The following is a 19,837-nucleotide window of genomic DNA, read 5'->3' as shown; positions in this document are numbered from 1 at the left end:
AATGGCAACAATGGGGATGTGATTCTAAGGGGCCTCAATCCAAAGGTCTCTCCTTACAGGGCTTCCCTCTGAAAATCACCCCTTTGAATTCTAAGCATTGAATTCACTGACCACTCAGCGTGCAAGAAGTTTATGACATTTCTATCTGGAAGTTCTTTGAGAAGGGAGCAATTCCCAATGACGCCAGACCTGGGTAGGTGGCCCAGGATAGCATAAAGGCATTGGTCACCTAGAGAACTCGCAAGAATATGCTGAAAGGTGAGGCAGAATGGCACCAAGGAGAAATTCTGCTTAGGTTGGCCCTGCTTGATTGGGACTGAAGAGACAGTTATCACTATGCTGAACCTTTAAAAATTCTACACTACCTTAGAACTTCATCTGAGGTCAGAGAAGATCCTTGCTTCTGACATTTTTCTTCATAAAATTTTGAAATATAAGTAATTTCCCACCCCCCCATTCTTTGAGATAAAATACTCAGGTTAGCCTTCCTTTGTAAGGAAAGATGAACCAAAGGGAAACATGTCTGGGTTTTCTTCTGAGATAAAGACTCAGCTCCTTGAGAACAAGGGCAAAAAAGCAATTCTTTATCACAGGCCCACAAGACAGAGCCTTGCATACAGTATATACTTATTGAATGCATGCTGAGGGAATTAATTTTTTCCTAAGAGCTTCACCATCACCATCATCTTCCTTCTCCTCCTCATCTCTGTGGCCTATAACCTTTCAAATGTTATAAAATAGGTATCCCTCCTTTACTGAAGGGATGGGGGAGAAATATGTTCTTTAACTGTAAAAAGTATAGACTAAAAAAAAAAAGACCAGAGCTCTCAAGAGCCAAACTAAACATTCAGTTTTAGGGTAAAGAGACACTAAAAAAGATTAGGCTCCAGGGTCTATTTAAATTCCAATTAATAAAAGGGAATTTTTTATCTGTTCTCTTATTGTTTTTTACCCATCTATAACAATAAAAACCCTTAGAAAACTGTCCCAAAATACATAGGTATCCTTCTGGCACATAAGGGTAGGAGAGTCGTTTAAGAACTACTTCTATTCCATAGTGATCAATGGAAAAGCCAACAGTCCAATCCCTGGAGACCAGGTTAGAGGGATCATATGGAGAAGAACAGTGACTTAGGATCTTGACTAAGACTATAAAGTATACCCAAGGATTTATGCCATTAGAAAGCCCCAAATTACTGAGCTGTTCCATGACCCTCTTCTCCCCACAAACCCCACTCCAGTGCCTCAATTCCTACTGCTCAGATTAGAATAGGGGAAGATATGTTCCTAGCATTCCAAACAAAAATGCACCTTACCATAGAAACATTGCTTTTTGTGATAATTAAGTCTTAACAGAAATAAACCTCAGGTGTAGAATGAATTAGGCTATGTCAATTAGTCTGGGAACCTGATCAAAGATAATATGATTTGATGGAATGACATATTCTAAGTGCCAAATAATTCATAAACATGTTGAATACGGCCCAAATTTTAAGTTGAAAACCACTTATACTTGTGAATTTGAAATCCTAATGACTTAAATTAGACCTACTGATTCATCCATAATCGAAGCAGGATCAAAGAAATCAGGCTTCAGTTCTGTCCTCTCTCTCCTATTCTTGGATGGTGGCTTAAAGAAAAAAAAAAAAAGAGCAAATGAGTGGACATTCACAAATAACTAGATGGTGCCTGAAAAAGTGGTGCTGACATCGTCACTGTCCATGTAACAGCGCCTAAGTATTTTGGAACACTAGAAATATACGTAAAGACTATTTAAAACAATAAAAATATAGTTCATTCAAGGAAAGTTTTATAAGAATATAGCTAAAATACATAAATACAACTTTATACTCCAAAATAAGCTATCTATAGCAAGAGTATTTTTAAAAATGCTTGAAAATAAAGCTAAATAAAAATGAACTTGGCCAAAGGAAAACATTTATTTCTGTATCATCTCAGTTTTCTTAAGTGTCTTTCTTCCACAACTTCAACTAGTAATAACTTAAATACCTGATAAGTTTGGCAAGGCCCTGGTGTAAAGCCCTAGAAAATGCAAGGCTATAAACACCTGGATCTTTATGCTTGAGCAGCTCACAATCTCGGTGAGTAAATAAAACATACTTAACTCTTGATTTGAATTTCACAGCTAAATGCACAGGAGAGATACAAAGAAGTATGAGAGGTCTTGAAAACAGAAGAATTGGCCTAGGTCTAGGAGATTATGGTATAAGAAAATCACTGTTTAGTTAAGAATAATTAATCCTAATATAGCAGGAGGATTGGAAGAGTAAAACTGAAGGTAACTCTAAAATATATCAAGCAACATATATACATGCAATACTGGATTCAGTGGGTTAAGGAGAATTAAGTAGAACCATTGACAGGTTTTGAGAAATAAAGTGTTATCATCAAAACTCTTCTTTGGCAGCAGCGTTTAAAGCTGAAAAGGCAACAGACTAAAGGGAGAGACACTAGTTAAAAGGCTACTTCAACAGTCTAAATAACTAGAATGACAACAACGAGAAAGTAAAGGGAGACTGATTCAAGAGATGCTGTAGAGATGTAAAATTACCAGGATACAGAAAATGAAGCAATATAAGAGTATAAAGGTAAGGGACATAGAGAAGTCAAAGATATTCTACACCAGGGTGACTAGGAGAATCACAATCAAGTTAATGAATTTAGGAGGAAGAACAGATTTGAGAGGAAAGATGAATTCAGTTTTGTACAAAATAAGCCTAAGAAGCCAGCAGGAATTATAGGTAGAAATAAAAAGCTGGCAGTTGGACATGTGGATGTAGAACTTGAAGAGCTAAAGACCAGATTACACAAAAAAAAATTTTTTGAGATAGAAGCGGTTAAAAAATGTGAAAAAAAAATCCAGAACCGGAGGGTTCGAAGAAACACAGCAGAAAACACTTGTTGGTCAAGATCAAGTAAGGAAGAAAATAGAAATGATATTGCCACATAGACCACCTAGAAAGAAATTGATGAGGAGCTCAGGAAAGATATCATAAGTTTGGCATAAAATAATGATGGGCAACTTCAATTATGTGGACATCTGCTAGAGTGTTTGCTCTGCCAAAAGCTGGGTAGCTAATAATTTCTTGGCTTGACTTAATGATAATTTCATCCTTCAGAAAGGTAAAGGAACTAACAAGTAAAACTGTTAGAATTTATTCTCACCAATAAAGAGAAATGCTGTAGTTGGTAGAATGGGAGGCACATAGAGAAGGAAGGAGAGGAAGAGTACCCATTACATGTAACAGAAAAGGAAAATCAGCCAAAGAGGAATGTGAAGCATTTAAGGAAAAAAAAAAAGGAAACAATTCTGATCAAGAAGAGATTTTTTCCTAAAGAAAATGACACAGGGAATGTCATCAACTTAGATTTTTCATCACAATTTGAAAACTTCTAAAAACTATGTAAGAAGAAATTATGAATTCAATATATTTAAAAAATACATATAACATGAAAATAAAAGCATGGCTCAGTAATGTCATTACAACATAAAGAGCAACAAATGCTCAAAATGAACTGAGGCTGGAAAGGTAAGCTAAAGACAACCAAAAATATTTTAAAGATATATTTGGTAAAAGAAAAGGATCAAAGAAAGGATAAGATTACTGCTTAGAGTGGCAATAATGGGCTTTGGAAAGAAGGCTGAACTACTCAATTCACTTTGCTTCGGTTTTCTATTAAAATAATGCAATTTGAACAAAAGGCCATGGCTGGACTAGCTAGCCTCTATGGCTAGCATAGAGCGGAAGCTTAAGATAGATAGGGAGAAAGCCACAGAGCAGCTACCTGTCCTTGATGAGTTCAAATTACCAGGCCTAGACAATTTACAACCTATGATACTGAAAGAACTGGCAGATGTTATTCATAAGATCACAGAGGAAAGGTGACAGAAAAATGGGGAAGTAAAAATGTCCTGATTACAAAAAGAATTCAACTGGAGCCTGCAAACTACAAATCAGAGGACTTAGATTCCTCACAAAATTTTAAAATACATCTTTATAGAAATGGTCTAAGATTGCTGTTTGTCCTTTGTTCTCAAAGGGGATCATGACACCAGGAAGTTGATGAGATGACCTGCAAGTGAATTGGACTGAAGTGAGGGAGAGCTATGCAAAGTCACCAGTCTCAGTTTCTCTTCTGGAGTCATCTGGGTCTAATGTTGCATACTATTCTTGGAGAAGACAGAAAAATGCTAAGAAATAATGAATTCAGAACTGAATGAACAGTCAGACCCAAAGGGTTAACTAATGGTTCAAAGGCAACTTGCAAGTCACCAGTACAGTAACCACAGCAATCTGTACCTGACCCTGTGCTCTGTAACTTTTTTTTTTAACCAATGTCTTAGATACAGATGTGTCAAATTTGCACGAAGAGATAATGTACTGTGGGATAGGATGCAGCACAGTAGAATGTAATCCACATCTATTAAGAAGAAAGGATAACTGTAGAAAAGTTAACTTTTATCAGAAGGGAGAAGTATGGCCAAATAGGAGCCCCAAGTCTTTTCATGAAAAGCAAGCTTATCTCGGAATGCATTCAGCATGGTATCCAGGGCTAGGGAAATGATAGTCCTCTACTGTACTCTGTCCTCACCAGATCACACCATGAATATTGTGTTCGATTCTAGGCAATTTTTTTGGCTTTTTGGTGAGACAATAGGGGTTAAGTGACTTGCCCAGGGTCACATGGCTAGTAAATGTCAAATATCTGAGGCCAGATTTGAACTCAGGTCCTCCTGACTCCAGGGCCGGTGCTCTATCCACTGTGCCACCTAGCTGCCCCCTCTAAGGCATTTTATTTTAAGGACTCTGATAACCTGAAAATTATCTAAAGGGAAGCAATTAGGATGGTGAAGGGCCTTGAGTTCATTCCATATGCTTATCAGCTACAGAAACTGAAAATAATTAGCCTAGAGAAATATTTCAGTACTGAAATATCATACACAATAGGATAGGTGTCACACAAAATTGCCAAAGTGAAAAATGCCCACCAAAGAAGGGCTACCACAACTAAAAGGGATTAGGCTTTTCCTACTAGGCCTCCAGAGCAGGGAACAGAAGTTGGAAAAAAAAAAAAAAAAGAACTAGAAGCAACGAGAACAAAGAGACAGAATTAGTATCCTGAAATACAATGGATTGCTTCTTGAGGAAGTGGGCTTCCCTTTTACAAGATCTTAAAGCAAAGCCTAAATATTAACTCACTGCCAAGTATGACGTAGAGGTACTGGTTCTGGTTTAGTGCCCTAGGTGCCTCCCAGTGCTGATTCTGGAGAATATTAACTTCTAGGAGGTAGGAAGAAGAAGAGGTAGTAAAGAAACACAGATAGCACTGTCATAGTGAGAATGTAGGAGCACAGTAATAGAAACAAAGAGCCAAATTAAAAAGAGGAGGTAGGGGAGGAAATACAAGTGTCCGCAGTAAACTATCAAATGCCGCCTAGAAGTCTAGGAAGAGGAAAAGACTCACTGAATTTATTTATTATTTTAGGTTATCATTAAACTCTTCTTTATGAGTTTCAGTGGAGCAGTAAAGACAGGAGCAAGACTGCAAACAACTGAAGATGGGAATAAGTGGTGAAGAACTAGAAACACTGAGTCTGGAAGTAGGATCTTGGCAGCAAAGTGGAGAAAGGAGGTAGAAAAAGCAGCCTGAGGGAGTAGAATTCAGAGAAGTTTTCTATTTTCATTTTAGGATAGGGGAGAAATAAAAGGTTTGTAGAATGGAAGAATAACCTATGTATGGGGACAGATCGAAAATGTAAAAAAAGAGGGGGGCAAGAGATAAAGAAACTTCACAGAGGAGGATATGGCATAAAGGCTATATATCTTGAACTTAACCTTGGCACTGAGGAAAGCTAGTCCTTCCTCTGAAAAAGAAAGGAAGACAGAAAAGATAAGTGGCAACACAGAAGTTTCAAGGAGAAGTAAAGGTCACGAATGAGATGGCCTTGACTTCTCTGTAAACTGGGAGTCAAAACTGAGATGACCTAAATCTTCCAATCTTCCTTGAAGATAATAAAATACCCTGCTCTCAAAAGCAGGTATATATGTAAAAATAGTTTCTTTAAAGCATGTCTTTGCTCAATTTTGCCCAAAGTAAGTTAAATTAATTCTCTTCTACCAATTGATTTGGAAAGTTCTTAATTTGTCTCAAAATAAGGTAGCACTGAACCAATCATGTATATTTTGATAACTATTATATTCTAGATAATAATTCTATTACATTTTAAAACAGAAACATTTAAATACATATGATTAAATCATATATGGATATTTAAATTTACTTAAGATATCAGAATACAGGTTAGGCATGCTAAAAAACAAATGAGATGCAAATAGAATACTTGCAAATGAAGGACCTGGAGGCTATCTTGACCTGAGATCTAAAGGAAAATCTTCAGCACTTCAGTATGCTTCAATACTCAATCCCTTTCACTAACAGTCATGAAAACAGTTAAGTTGAGGGTGTCCACTGGTACCAACATTTCTTGCTAATATTGAAAGGTAAACAACCTTACAACTACAATTACTGAATCATTATCTTAAAAGAGAGAAAAGAAATCTTTACCAAGTCTATATCCATTGTGTCAAAATCCATCCCCTCGTTAAGATCCTCAATCCTCCCTTCTGAAGACATCATGACATCTTCAACAATTGGTTCTTCATCATCTTCCATTAGGCTGGTACCACGCCGACTAAAGAAAAAAATTTTAAACAGTCAAGATTGGAAGTGAATATTATGAAAGATGATTGGCAGAATAGAAATTGATCAAATTTATTCTAAAAACACAAATGCTCAAATGTTTATAAAGCCTCAAAATTTATGTTTATTTTATTTTGCTCTGAGAATTTAACTATGACTAAATTTTGCTATCCTCTAAATGTCAATGAAATAATCTTATGTGAGTATCAAATAATCCTACCAAGTGAAGTTATTTTTGTGATCAGACAGGCAAATATGTTTGCAAAGTACTTTCCTAACAAGAACAGATAAGGAAAATGAAGTTATGTGACTCATCTACAATCATACAGCTAAGTAAGCACCTGAAGCACTTGAGCAAAGGTCTTTTGACACCAAGTCTAGTACTCTACCCACTGTACCATGCTGTCTCTCAATCAGTCAGTAAGCATTAATTAAGGGCTATGTGCCAGGTACTGCATGAAAAGAATGACAAAAGCAAGGAAATAATTCTCAAGAATTACTTCATTCCAGCTTCCCTAAATAAGAGTATCCCCAAGACATAAAGCCATTGAAGTTCTTTAGAATACAGAGAGCAACTTCTCTCACTGGCAATTTATAGATCTTATATATCTTTTAAGGCTGTGAAATTGAAAATGGAGAAACCTATTGGTAAAACCTAAACTCAGTATTCTAACCTTAGCTACTTTCAGAGTCAAAACATTCTCATTGTACAAATCGTGATATAAATACATCTACCAACTGCCCATGTTTAAAAACGGACTTATCACAATTATAAGTTATCACAATTACAGAGACTCCATTTTACAAAGGAAAACCTAAGAGCAGGGTAAAGAATTTCCAAATATGGAAATGTAGGAGGAGGATTTTATAATATTTGGTCACAGAGGGCAAAACTAGAAATCAGTTAGTGAAAGTAGCAGCAAGGCAGATTTTTAGTCAAAATAAGGCAATCCTTATCAATTAGCAATCCATTACAGAACCAGAATAGGCAGCCCTGAGAATGTCTAAATTCCTTATCATTTGTTAGGGTTGTCATAGAAGATGATTCAAATTAAGGGTTGGACTAAATAACACTTAAAAATTCCTTCCAACACCAAGATCCCTGATTCTAACTAACATATAGTAGAAGAAATTTTCTAAAAAGTTGCTTTAAAAAAAGTATCCCTCTCTAGGAACTCACAAACTTAAGCATGGTTGGAAATTCAAAATCTGAAATCTAGCATTCCAACCTTAAATAGTCATAGAATGAAAATATGTTCTTTCTAATCATGATATAAAATAGATTCTTTAAGAACTTTCTGTTCATTGCTTCTTAAAGTACCAACTATGTTCCCCCTTATTCGAGTCATCAGAGAATTGCCTTTTCTTCCAACTTAGTATTTCTCTCCCCTTTTCTACTCAACTGCTAGAGAAGTACTCTTTAATTCATGCCTAGTATTGGCAGGACTAGGGCAAGAACAAAGAGGAGGAAAAGACAAAGCCCAATGTATCAAGTTCTACTCCTACTTCTATTCCAGCCCAGTATCACTCCAGCCTAAGAGATTCTACAGCACTAATCACTAGATCAAAGACTTAAAGCTGGAAGGGACCTTAGAGGCCATGTAAACCAATCAATCAATTCACTTGAGGAAAGTGAGGTCCTGGGAGGTTAGATTGTTTGTCAAAGATCATGGACAAAGTGAAAGAGCCAGAATTTAAATATTGGTCTTCCAAGGACAAATCTGTACATCCACCAATCACCAGGACATATCACACTCACCCAACACACACATAATTAAGAGTCTAGATTCTCTATGAAAAGTAAATTATTTTTATTCAATTAGGGAAAGGAGAGTAACAGAAGAGATAGAAGGGAACATTTTTATTTCCTCTATGGTTTCCATTTTATTGCTAGTGCTAAAAAGCAAAAAGGTAAGGAGGGGGGCCTTGGAGTGCTTAGAAGAAAAGAAATGAGATGAGAAGAAGCTAGAAAGGTGGTAAGGAGCAAAGTACACTAAGGCTTAATTCTGGAAGAAAACTACAGGGTCCCCTTTCTCTAGCTTCTTACCCATCTTGTACCATTAAACCACATTCCCTACCTCTCCTACCAATAATCCTTTTGCTCGAGGCTTCTCTCGAAAGAGAATAGAACTACCACAAAGGAACACAGCTACCACAAGTAAAGTGGAGGCAAAGGAAGCCATATTCCTGTAACCTGGCCAGGGGAGCAGAGGAAAAGAGTGTGTGGGGTTGAGTAATTAATGGTCCTGTCAACAAAAATTGGAACACCAAAACCATTTCCCAGAAAAACATTTCTTACATGGGCTATGGTACACTATGGATTAGATTTTTATGAGTTAGTCTTAAAAGCTGAGCCACTTTCAATTTTATTTTGCCTTAAAAGAAAACGCATTATGAACTCTAAATAACACAAATAAATTTTTGCAACAATAATTATCAATATTCAAATTTCATCAAGATCCCAGTCAGATTTCTATATCAAATTTGAGGGAAAATGTCTTTTACTTATGATGAAACGAAATCTTTTACATATAAAGTGAAGACTTTTTTGTAGCTTCTCAATTCATTGCAGTTAGTTGTCTTACATTTATGTAATGCAAAAATACTTTACACAAAACACTTATGCCTTATCTATTTAGTCCTATAAATCTAAAATAACTAACTGGGAATTGACACTCAGGATAACTAAACAGACAGTAGGAATACTAAATTGTCTTTCAAGAATTCAAGCAACCTGGACCATAAGAACTATAGCCATGGCTCCTGATACAAGTAGTAGATATGACTACTATTAATACTTGAAAGATCATGGAAAACAGGAGAGTTAGCACAATATAGGGAAAGCACAAATATTCTTCTGATTTTCAAAAAAGTTAAGAGAATAATCAGTAAAGTGAGGCTGATTTTGATTCCTGGGAAAATCCTAAGTTTTACTTTTTTATCTGAATTTAATAAACATCAAATAAAATAAGCATTTCATTATACAAAGAACAGAAAAAGAACATTGTAAATGAAACAGCAAATCTCTACCATGGAAATTTGCTATTCCTATATAATAAACATGTAAATTTCAAAGCTGTCCTGTTTGTCTGTTTCCTTTTAAACTTCCTTCTTTAAGGGGCACTTTAAAAGTGTTTTGATGATCCCTTTTTCTTTTGGCAACCCATTTGGTAGCCCTCCTTTCCTTTGGGGGTGAAGGAGATGGGGGAATCAAAATCCTTTTAATAAATATGCATAGTGAAGTAAAAGAAAATCCAACTAGGAAAGAGAAGTGGTGATTACAAAGAGCAATATGGCTGTCTCAAGAACAGGTCCTGCCAGAAGACCAACATAATTTTGACTTTTCACAGAATAACTAAACTAGTAAATGAGGAGGACACTATGAATCTAGTTAACTTGGATATTCACAAGGCTTCATCTCATACTATCCTTCCTTAAGGAGAAGATAAAAGATATGGATTAGAGGAAAATATAATCATATGGATTCAGAACTGGCTGGGTAACCAGTCTCTAAGAGTTGTTTATGATAGGTCTCTAGTTGAGTATCCCACAGATAGCAATATCATGAATCAAGGCATAGATGGTATGCTTATCAAATGTGCAGAGCATATGAGCTGGGAGGAATAGCTAAAACACTGGATGACAGAATGAGGATCCAAAAGGGTCTTGATTGATCATAATAATGGTTAGGGACAGAGAAACGACTACCTGTGGCATACCTACTGGCATAGGGAAATCCCAGATGAGGAAATAGTCTACCAACGCACGTAGAGAGCATTTTTCTGCACTTATGATAGTACACTTATAATAACAATAATAACATTATCATTAACAGCAACAATGGCTAACATTTATATAGTGCTTACTATGTGGCAGGCACTATGCTAAGTACTTTATCATTATTATTTCATTTGATCCTCAAAACAATGCTGCAAAGTAGGTGCTATTATTGCCAATTTACAAATGAAGAGACTGAGGCAAAGAGGTTAAGTGACTTGCCCAAGGTCACATGGCAAGTAAGTGTCTAAGGCTAGATTTGAATTCAGGTCTTCCTGACTCCAGGCCCAGTGTTGTATCCATTTCGCCATTTAGCTGCCTAGGAAAATTTAATGGATCTCCTAGAGGTTTAGTGAATTGCCCAAGGTGACACTTGAATCTAGGTCTTGTTGGTTCTAAGGCCAGTCTTTTAACTAATACAACAGGATGCTTCTAATAAGGATCTCTTAAGGTTAAATTTAGTAAGTATAAATGTAAAGTTGGCACTTGGGTACAAAAAAAATCAACTTAAATATAAGACGGAAGAAGGATGGTTAAGACAGCAGTTACTCTGAAGTTTTTTAGTGGATCGTAAGCTCAATGAGTCAGTAGGGTGATGTAACAGCCGATAGTCCCTTTGTACTGTGCCCTCATCAGACCTTATCTGGACTACTGTGTCCAGTCACCATGGTCTAAGAAGGGTATTTATAAACTGGAGAATATGCAGAGGAGGGCAACCATGAAAACTGTCAGGCCATGAGTACATGTCATAAAGACTGGTTGATGGAAGTAGGAATGTTTAACCTACAAAAGAGAACATTAAGGGGGATCTGAACCTTGCTCTTGTGGAAGAGGGATGTTTGACCTCTAGAGTACAGAACCAGAAGTGGTTAGTGGAAGTTTAAAAAAAAAGTAATTTAGGCCTGATGTCATGAAAGACTAACAATTAGAGCTGTCAAATAAAGGACGGGATAGCTGGAGAGGTATTGAGTTCCCCATCCTTAGAGATCTTTAAGCAGAGGTTAGACAGCTACTTGCCAGGTATATTATAGTGGATTCCTCTGGTGTAAGGTTTATACTAAATGGCCACTGAGGTGCGGTCATTCCCAACTTTCAGATTCTTCGGCCCTCACGACAACCTTGTGAAACAGACAAGGAACATACCTGCATTCTTCACATGAGTTAATTGAATGATTTGGTGAACATTTCAAATATAGTAAGTAAATGAGACTAGATACACTAATACTCTGATGCTCTTTTCACCACACCAGGATGACTGCTGAAAGATTTAGACCAGGCACAATTTCAAGGATGTTAAAATTGAATTAGAGAAAATCCCAGACTTACAAAAATATGGCCCTCTCACTTACATGGCATGCTGAAGGTTAGTTCGCAGCTTAACATAGCTCATTGCTGCTCTCTCCTGCTGTTGCCTGGCTGCTTCTTCTTGTTGTCTTTGAGCTAACATCCATGTTACCTGCGTGCTTCAAGGAGAATTTTATTCTTCTTTAACTGAACTTTTTTTTTTGGTATGTTGTTAATAAATTTAAAGCACAAAAAACAGATCAATTGTACTTACTTGTAGTCGAGTGGTGTAGGATGGTGTTCCGGCTGTATTGGATAGACACCCATGTAGTTCTCCTCTGGTCGTAATCTTTTGGGCTCTCTCATTATAGTTGAAGTAAGCTGTGGTGTCTGCATCATAACGGGGGTGTGCATTGTCTGTTCTCTATTCAACCACATGCTATCACTACTACTACTTTCTTCAGCTGGAAGGAAGAAAGTAAGTAATATCAATTAAGCATAGTGACCAATATACATCACAAACAGATTTTATAAGACATGACCAGTCAAAGGAGCTAGACCTACTCTACCATTAAAGGTTCATTTTTAAGTGTTTGTATGTGTGTGTGTGTGTGTGTGTGTATGTATACGTACATACATTAGTTATCTGGTGCCCAACAGACCAGGCACGATGGGAAATGGATAAGGAAACAGACATCTTACTTTTCAAATTTATATCCCAAGCTCTTGGCATAGGGTCTGGCATGTGGTAAGTGTTTAATAAATGCTTTTCCATTGATTCATTCACTTGTCAACTCAAGCTATCACCATTTCTAATGAATGTTTTGATCAAGAAGCATTTTCAATACCTTGTCATCGCAATAAAGCCAAAAGAATCAAGAAACTGCTTCAATAAGCATATATTTAATTTCCTTTTTAAAGACAAAAAAGGGTATCATCATTTTCAAAGAGAAACTCATTTGCAAATTTTGAGAAAATATAGGGGAAAATTATGAGTAATACTATTTTATAAAAGACCAAGAAGTAATGAGGGGAGAGGGAAAGCAGTCTGCAAAGTTTGAGGCAAGTATAAATTTAAGTCCTGAAGCATTTAATGATGAAAATGGAAGGGAGATAACAGAAAAATGGAAAAGATCTGTCAAAATTTCTATAAAGAATTACTTTTTCATCAATGTTAGTGGAGGTTCCACATTTGGACTCTTAACATCACATACTACACTAGAAAGAAGAAAAGGCACTAAAAAAAAAGGAAGAGCAGCTGGACCAGACCAAGTAAATAAAGAAGAGGTCTGTACAGTATGTGATACAATTTTAAGGGCATTGAAAATTGATTCTCACGACATCTGAAAGAAGAGAAGACACTGAATGATAGGAAAAATATTGTCCGATCCAACTACCAAAAAAAAAAAAAAAAATGATCGAGTGAACATCAATAACTACTTTTTCATCTTAAGGAAATCTGAGAATAAGAGCATCCCCGATAACATGAAGGTCGTCACAAAATATATTCTATTTACATATATTCTATTCTGTATTCTTCTAATATATTTGTAGTCACATGACTGATAGCTACAGAAAAGACAAAGTACTGTTTGGTGACTATAAAAAAGTCACTTTTTTAGAATTCAGAAGAACAAAATGTTACCTTGTAGACTCTAATCCAATAGAGTTTATAACCCATTCAAATGTTAAAATGTTATGATTCTATAAAAGACGCCAACAAAAATTACCATGATCATACCCTCATTGTTAGTATTAAGTGAGGCATAAAAGGAGATACCCATGCCATCAGTACATGAAGATTAAATATCTGGCAAGTCAAAAAAAAAACAATTAAAGAATGAGTTATAACAATAATTCCAACACAGGGAGTCCCAAAGAATTAGTAGCGTATACTACCACAATTTTAAAGAGAACCCGAAATGTTTCTTCTTATGAAAAGCAATGAGAGACTTTCAGTGCACTGTGCTTTGCATTGGAGCACACAAGAGAAAAGAGTATCTTCCCACGAGAAGCTTACATCTACATCTGTGCCTTTATAGATAATGACTTCACCACAGAGAAATGTTCTTGAGCAAGAGTCAAAAGGAATTAAAGGACAATAATCTTATAGGAGTTAATGAGAGAAGTTCATACATAGGGTGCAGTGCCCACATATTCCTGATCTATGGAAGATGTATCAGTATTTTATTACAATCTTTAACTACAGGAGGAAGAGATTTAGTATAAGAACAGCACCACACTCAACAGTGTAACCTAATAAGTAGAAATAAGATTCAGAAACTAGACTGTATCTTATTTCTTTCAAATGATAATGAGTACAAAGGATCTATAGAACTACAGAAAGAATAGTTTTAAGAGTCCTACCTCACCAAATATTATAAATTCAGAGCAGAAGGAAAAAATATTTATAAAATAAACTAAGGAAGGCTAAAATAACCTTTGCAGAAAGGCTTTTCTCTCTTAACACCAAATAATGCTAAATATGTAAAATATGAGTGTCTTCTATCTGAACCTTAGAATCTGTTTTCTGCTATCAAAATAAAGATAGATTTCAATCAATACCTTGTCTATGACTACAGAAAATGAAAACCTCAGGAATGCCATTGACCTAGTCTATTGTAGGCCAACAAACTGTACAATGCTCTAAGGAGACACTGATCAGAAATATCAAATGGAAAAACTGGCACAATCAACTGGCTTCCCCAACACAATGCACTGTGAGAGAGAAAAACCATCCTATTGTATGAATACAACATTCCTTCCAAAATCACAGAGAAATGGGATTTGGATTGTCTAGGTCACTGTTCTTCTCCATTATCAGAAGTAACAGTAATCCATTTTAAAGAGGAAAGGTATGTTGAGAGTAAATGAATTATATAGACTCTCAAGCAAGTTGTTAGGGGATCAGTGCCCATTTTTCACTGCTTAATTCCTTTTACAGAACTATATTACACTTCATTTTTCTTGTCATTAGGTGCTAGCTGCCAAATCCTGCACAGATGTAATTAACTAGGCAAGCTCTAAAAGTAGGCTTCATCTAAAAAGCAGAAGACGCCTATGGCCTAAATCTCCAATTCACCAGATTCATTCATTTTCCAGTGATAAAAGTAAGCATGGTATAGTGAAGAGTAGGGGCAGGACTTGAAGATCTAGGTTAAACTCCTGGCCTGACATTTATTGGCTGTGTGATCCTGGGCAAGTCACTCCACCTATTTGAGCCTCAGTCAAATAAATAAATTCTCTAATAAATTATCTAAGAACACTTAGGGCAAACTTCATCTCCACAATGATCACATTACAATTCAGAATATTAACTAAAGGACCAAGAAGTCAAGAATTCTATACAAATAAACATTTCATGACACAAATATATACATACATACATTATATATATATAAAAAAGAGAGAGAGAGAGAGAGAGAGAGAGAGAGAAAGTAATATGCTGTACATAGTATGAAGGGACTCGTGGACTAAAAGACATGAATTTCCATTCTAGTTATGTAGAAGTCAGTTGGGACAAGGTAATTTTCAAAGAACTATTCCAACTTTTTGATGCAAGAGATACTATAGAACATTAGATTTGTCCAGTTAAAACTGAAATGCACTTCTAATTTAAAAAAGTAATATTTTCATATTGAGGCTATAAATGTCTTCATAGATTATTAAAAAGGAAGGAGGGATACTTAATGAAGGAAGGATACTTAACCTTCAGGTAATTTTCGTTTTCCTGTTGCTGGCTTTGATTTTTTATTCCTCACAGTTGATCCCCGACTGCTAATTCCACTGATGACTGACATGGTGTCATCATCACCTCCAGCTAATAAAGAATTCCTATAAGACATCAAAGGAAGCCACACATCTTCTCTTCGGAGTGACATCTGAAAGGTCATGAACTTTTCGAGATAAACATACCTTAAAGAGAAGTAATAATGGTTACAAATGTTTTTCTATTCAATTAAAATACATACCTATCACATAATGCTAGTGGGCTTAGAAAAAGTCAAGATGAAGAGAGCTTGCTAAAGTGGTTGGTACCACATATTTTACTTTTCAACTGTAAAATCTTTATTATAAAATCCCTTCTATAGTCATGTTTACCTTCAAAAAGTTTTCACTAAGACTATACTGCTAGGTTAAAACACACATGCACATGTGAAACATACAAACTATGTGAACTTACCAAATACATAATCCTTTTCTAATTTTTTTTTCTCCCCCTAAAAAACTTTCCAGGAAACGTTACTCATTTAGTTTCTTCAACATTTTGTTATACAAGACATAATCATTCCTCTTAACTGAAAAACTCAAAGACCAGGTTTCAGTGATTTGGTTCAATTTAGGGTATGTAAGATACAGCCTATTGTATCCAGTGTTCCAGTGTTACTAAAATCTCTAAGTTTACTTTAACCACTTTTCTATGTAGGATAGTACAGTACCAAGGAAAAATGCTCATCACTTCAACTGTATGAATACTGTAAAGGAGTGCCCAGGTCTTCTCTTTCATGTACGTAGCAGAAGGGCTCTAAAAGTCATTACTTGAGACTTTAATATGATGGATAATACTGCATGTTTGATTCTCAGATCAATATAGGGCTCTCTTTCCCAGGTGAAAGAAAGGTTAAGTCATAGAAGATATGGCATCCAGATCATCTATAATTAGGGCATGTAACTGACACTACGTAGTCCCTTCCCCCTCCAAACCAGGGGTGAAGAAAATCCATACAATTGTACTGTACTTTTTGAGAATATATTCAAATTTTAAAAGGAAGGGTTGAAACTTTCAAGATTAAATTTACTTGACAATATTTTAATATATCATATGAAGCTAAACTAGAAGTTCTCTGAATACCTCTCTCAACATTTTAAACAGGGACACTAAACAAGTAAACGTTATACTCTTGTATATTGTAATATAAATGTTCAATAAGTAAATGTTATATTCAACAATATTCTTAATGGATAAAATTGTTCCAAAATACAGTACCAATAATTGTAAGCCAGGAGCATTCCTATGCTTACTATTATTAGAACATATTGAGCCTTAATGCAATCCTGGAATTCAAGGCAAAGAGGAAGCATAAAATGCATAAATGTTGCTTTAGAATTTCCAAAATTAAATATTTCAGTTGGAGGATAGATATTAAATACTTACACTGTTCTCTTATCTTGTCGGAGAAGTTTAGAAGAAAATTCACTCAAAATATCAAGAAATGCCAAATTTAAAGGTGGATGGCTTTCACCTTGTGGATTAGGTTCCTTAAATGCAAATTCTATCCCATCCCTAGAAAGAGAAGGACATAATGAATATCTGAAAGAATATCATTCAAATGTGATATTATAGAATGGAAGAAATGTATCTGGATAATTTTTCCACTAACAAGATGGATAGAACAGATTTATGTTTGTGTCTACAGATTCAGATATACAAATAAGAAGTGGATGAAAGAAAAACGGTGACAAGCGAGAAAGAGCAATTATTTTATTCCTTGATTTACTGGCCAGGATGATTCTATCTTTGCTAAAAGCAATATAGATATTGTATGATTACATAACTTCTGGGATGTTCTTTGCATCTCACCCAGAAAGAGCCCAAATTCTTCCAGGTAGTGGACTAACTCAAAGCAATTGAACATTGTACATTATAAGAGTGTTTGGATAGTATCACACCATGACCCAACAAGGAAGCCTCCAGAGGCTGTTAAGTGGAGGATTTAACGAAGGATATAGACAAGAATCACACCGGAAAAGGCAGCGAACACGGTAAGATTGCAATCTACACTTGCGTCAAGTGTAGCCACGTTGATGAAATCACAAGTTCAAAGTAAAATAAAGCAATTAAGTCAGCTGTAGAAACATACTCTTTTAATGATCAAACCATTCACTGAAGTTTAGGTAGAGAAGGGACAAAATAGCAAGCTAGCAGTAACAAAATGAACAAAAATTTCAACAACAGTGTAACTGGACTCCCCACAAGGCCTGGAGTGGTACCTGGGAGTACAGCAATGCTTCAATTAAGAAAGAGATGTACTCCGATTACAGAAACACCAACAGTAACTTTATTAAGAGAACAAGAAACACAATATAGACTAAAAGGGTAGGAAAGGAGAAGATGCCTAGGGTTACTATAGGAAAAATAATACAAAAGGTATGGATCTGGGAACTCAGGGGCAAAGGTAGGAAAAACACAGTTCAGAATAGGAAAGGTGCCATGACTTGTAGCTGGAAATGAAAGTCTGAAGGTAAGGCAGGCTGCCTGACAATGAATGCAAGCTGACTGTTTTGGGGGTAGGAGAGAGTACTTTTGATATCGGTAACTGCAGGGGACTCTTGCCAAACAAAGAATATCACCTGACCTGCTTTGAAATTTCTAAAATTCTTTTAATTGGAGAGATAGGGATGTGGGCAAAGTCTTTCATTACATAGAGGTAAAAGTACAGGTAAATAGAGATAAAACAAAAGTATCTATACCTAGGTTAGATAAATCATTGAGAACTGCTCAGTCAATATAATACAACTGATATCATACCATATACTACTTTACTAAGGCAAAAAAGGGAAAGAACAGGGATCAGAAATAAGGGGGGCATAATTACCATGGGATGAAAAAGTTACAAGAAAGGCTACTGAGGACACAAAAGAAACTTCCCATGATACCCAACATTGCCTATGATAAACACTCTTTACCTTCAACTAAGAAGAACTAGAAATTGTACAGAGAGATGTTTGTTATCATGCCTGAATGCATGTATATCCCTACTTCCTGTGATTTATGAAGATTTGGAGTGTGGTTTATTTTATAAAGGAGCTCCATTTCCAGATTCACTAATGGAGGTATCACTAGATCTATTTTTTTTCAATCCTAAGAATGGAGAATTTATAATAAAAGACAAGTCCATATGCTAAAGTATTATATATCAGCCCAACAATTTTCTCAATTCTGAAAAAGATTCAAATCCTAATTTTGCAAACGCCTGCAATATGTAGAGCACAGAATAGGGGAGAGAGCACTGGATCTGAAGCGAAGGAGCCAAGACTCTTGTCCCAGCTTTACCACTTACTAACTCCATAACATTGGGCAAGTCACCTTCCCATTTTCATAATCCATAAAATAAGGGTGATATTTGAACTGCCTACCCTCACAGGTTTGTCATGAGGAACAAACAAGTATATGTACGCTTATAAACTTTAAGGTATTATATTAATTAATGTCAGCCATTATGATTAGTTGAATTCAACAAAATATTGGGAAATTACTTGTGTAACATGGCGATGGCTTCTCTTGTTTTCAACTGATCAAGTCCAAAAGTTAAAGCAAAACGTCGGGCAAGTTCTTTAATACCACTGAATGTTGGTGATGATCTGTCAAAATTATACCCATTTTCTTGTATCATTTCGTTGAACAGCTGTTTGGAATCAAAGAAAACATTTGGGGTTTTTTTGGGTTGCTAATATTAATAATTAGTATAAACACTTCTATACCTAATCTGTAATAAATATTTAATATCGTACAAATTAATAAAGAAGTACTTTAAGCTGGCGTCAGTTATCCTCTTTAGATCTTTTGAGTTAAGCCAAGGCAAAACTATTTCCTGGTGGTTTCAACAATTACGAACCTAATGAATACGATGAAACAAAGCCCAGCACATTAATTATATCCATAGCTATCAAATCAGAGGGGGTTATTGCTGTTCTGAATTTTTTCTTTATCTATACAAGAGGCAAATAGGCATGTGATTTACTTAGGAAAAAAAGGCTTCTTGGTTTGAATATTAAATAATGTTCTTGAAAGAATCAATAATTAAATACTTAAAACTATTCATTCTTACCTGCTGTAAACTGAGAATAAGCGTCTTTGCACACTGGATTTTGTCTATCTGCCTTGTTTTACTCATTGTTTCTTTTATAATATCTCCATAATCATTGTAATACTAAAAAAGAAATTTGCACGTATTAAGTGAACTTTACGTCATAAAGAAACACTTGTGATTGGTAGGTAGACAGACAGTAAAGGATAGTGGAAAGAAAGCTGGGGTGGACATCAGAAGAATTA

At 35.6% G+C, this 19,837-nt stretch overlaps 1 protein-coding gene across 4 annotated transcripts in view; it reads right to left on the bottom strand.

Moving 5' to 3' along the window:
- The window catches only part of STAG2 (stromal antigen 2), a 122,872-nt gene that overhangs the window by 5,138 nt on the left and 97,897 nt on the right, over window positions 1–19,837 (bottom strand). For 3 of the 4 annotated variants that reach the window (XM_027838483.1, XM_027838492.1, XM_027838499.1), the window contains exons 26-33: window positions 19,614–19,715; window positions 19,042–19,190; window positions 16,940–17,068; window positions 15,494–15,699; window positions 12,059–12,248; window positions 11,850–11,963; window positions 6,589–6,715; window positions 1,553–1,630 (exon numbers count right to left, since the gene is read on the bottom strand). In XM_027838483.1, the coding sequence (XP_027694284.1) occupies window positions 1,553–1,630; window positions 6,589–6,715; window positions 11,850–11,963; window positions 12,059–12,248; window positions 15,494–15,699; window positions 16,940–17,068; window positions 19,042–19,190; window positions 19,614–19,715 (1,095 nt within the window). The remainder of the gene's footprint in view (window positions 1–1,552; window positions 1,631–6,588; window positions 6,716–11,849; window positions 11,964–12,058; window positions 12,249–15,493; window positions 15,700–16,939; window positions 17,069–19,041; window positions 19,191–19,613; window positions 19,716–19,837) is intronic. The other variant, XM_027838506.1, reaches the window with a different exon arrangement.

This window comes from Vombatus ursinus, unplaced genomic scaffold, assembly GCF_900497805.2.
Source record: "Vombatus ursinus unplaced genomic scaffold, bare-nosed wombat genome assembly UNPS02004596.1, whole genome shotgun sequence".
Lineage (NCBI taxonomy): Eukaryota > Metazoa > Chordata > Mammalia > Diprotodontia > Vombatidae > Vombatus > Vombatus ursinus.
This window is presented reverse-complemented; position numbering and strand designations above follow the sequence as displayed.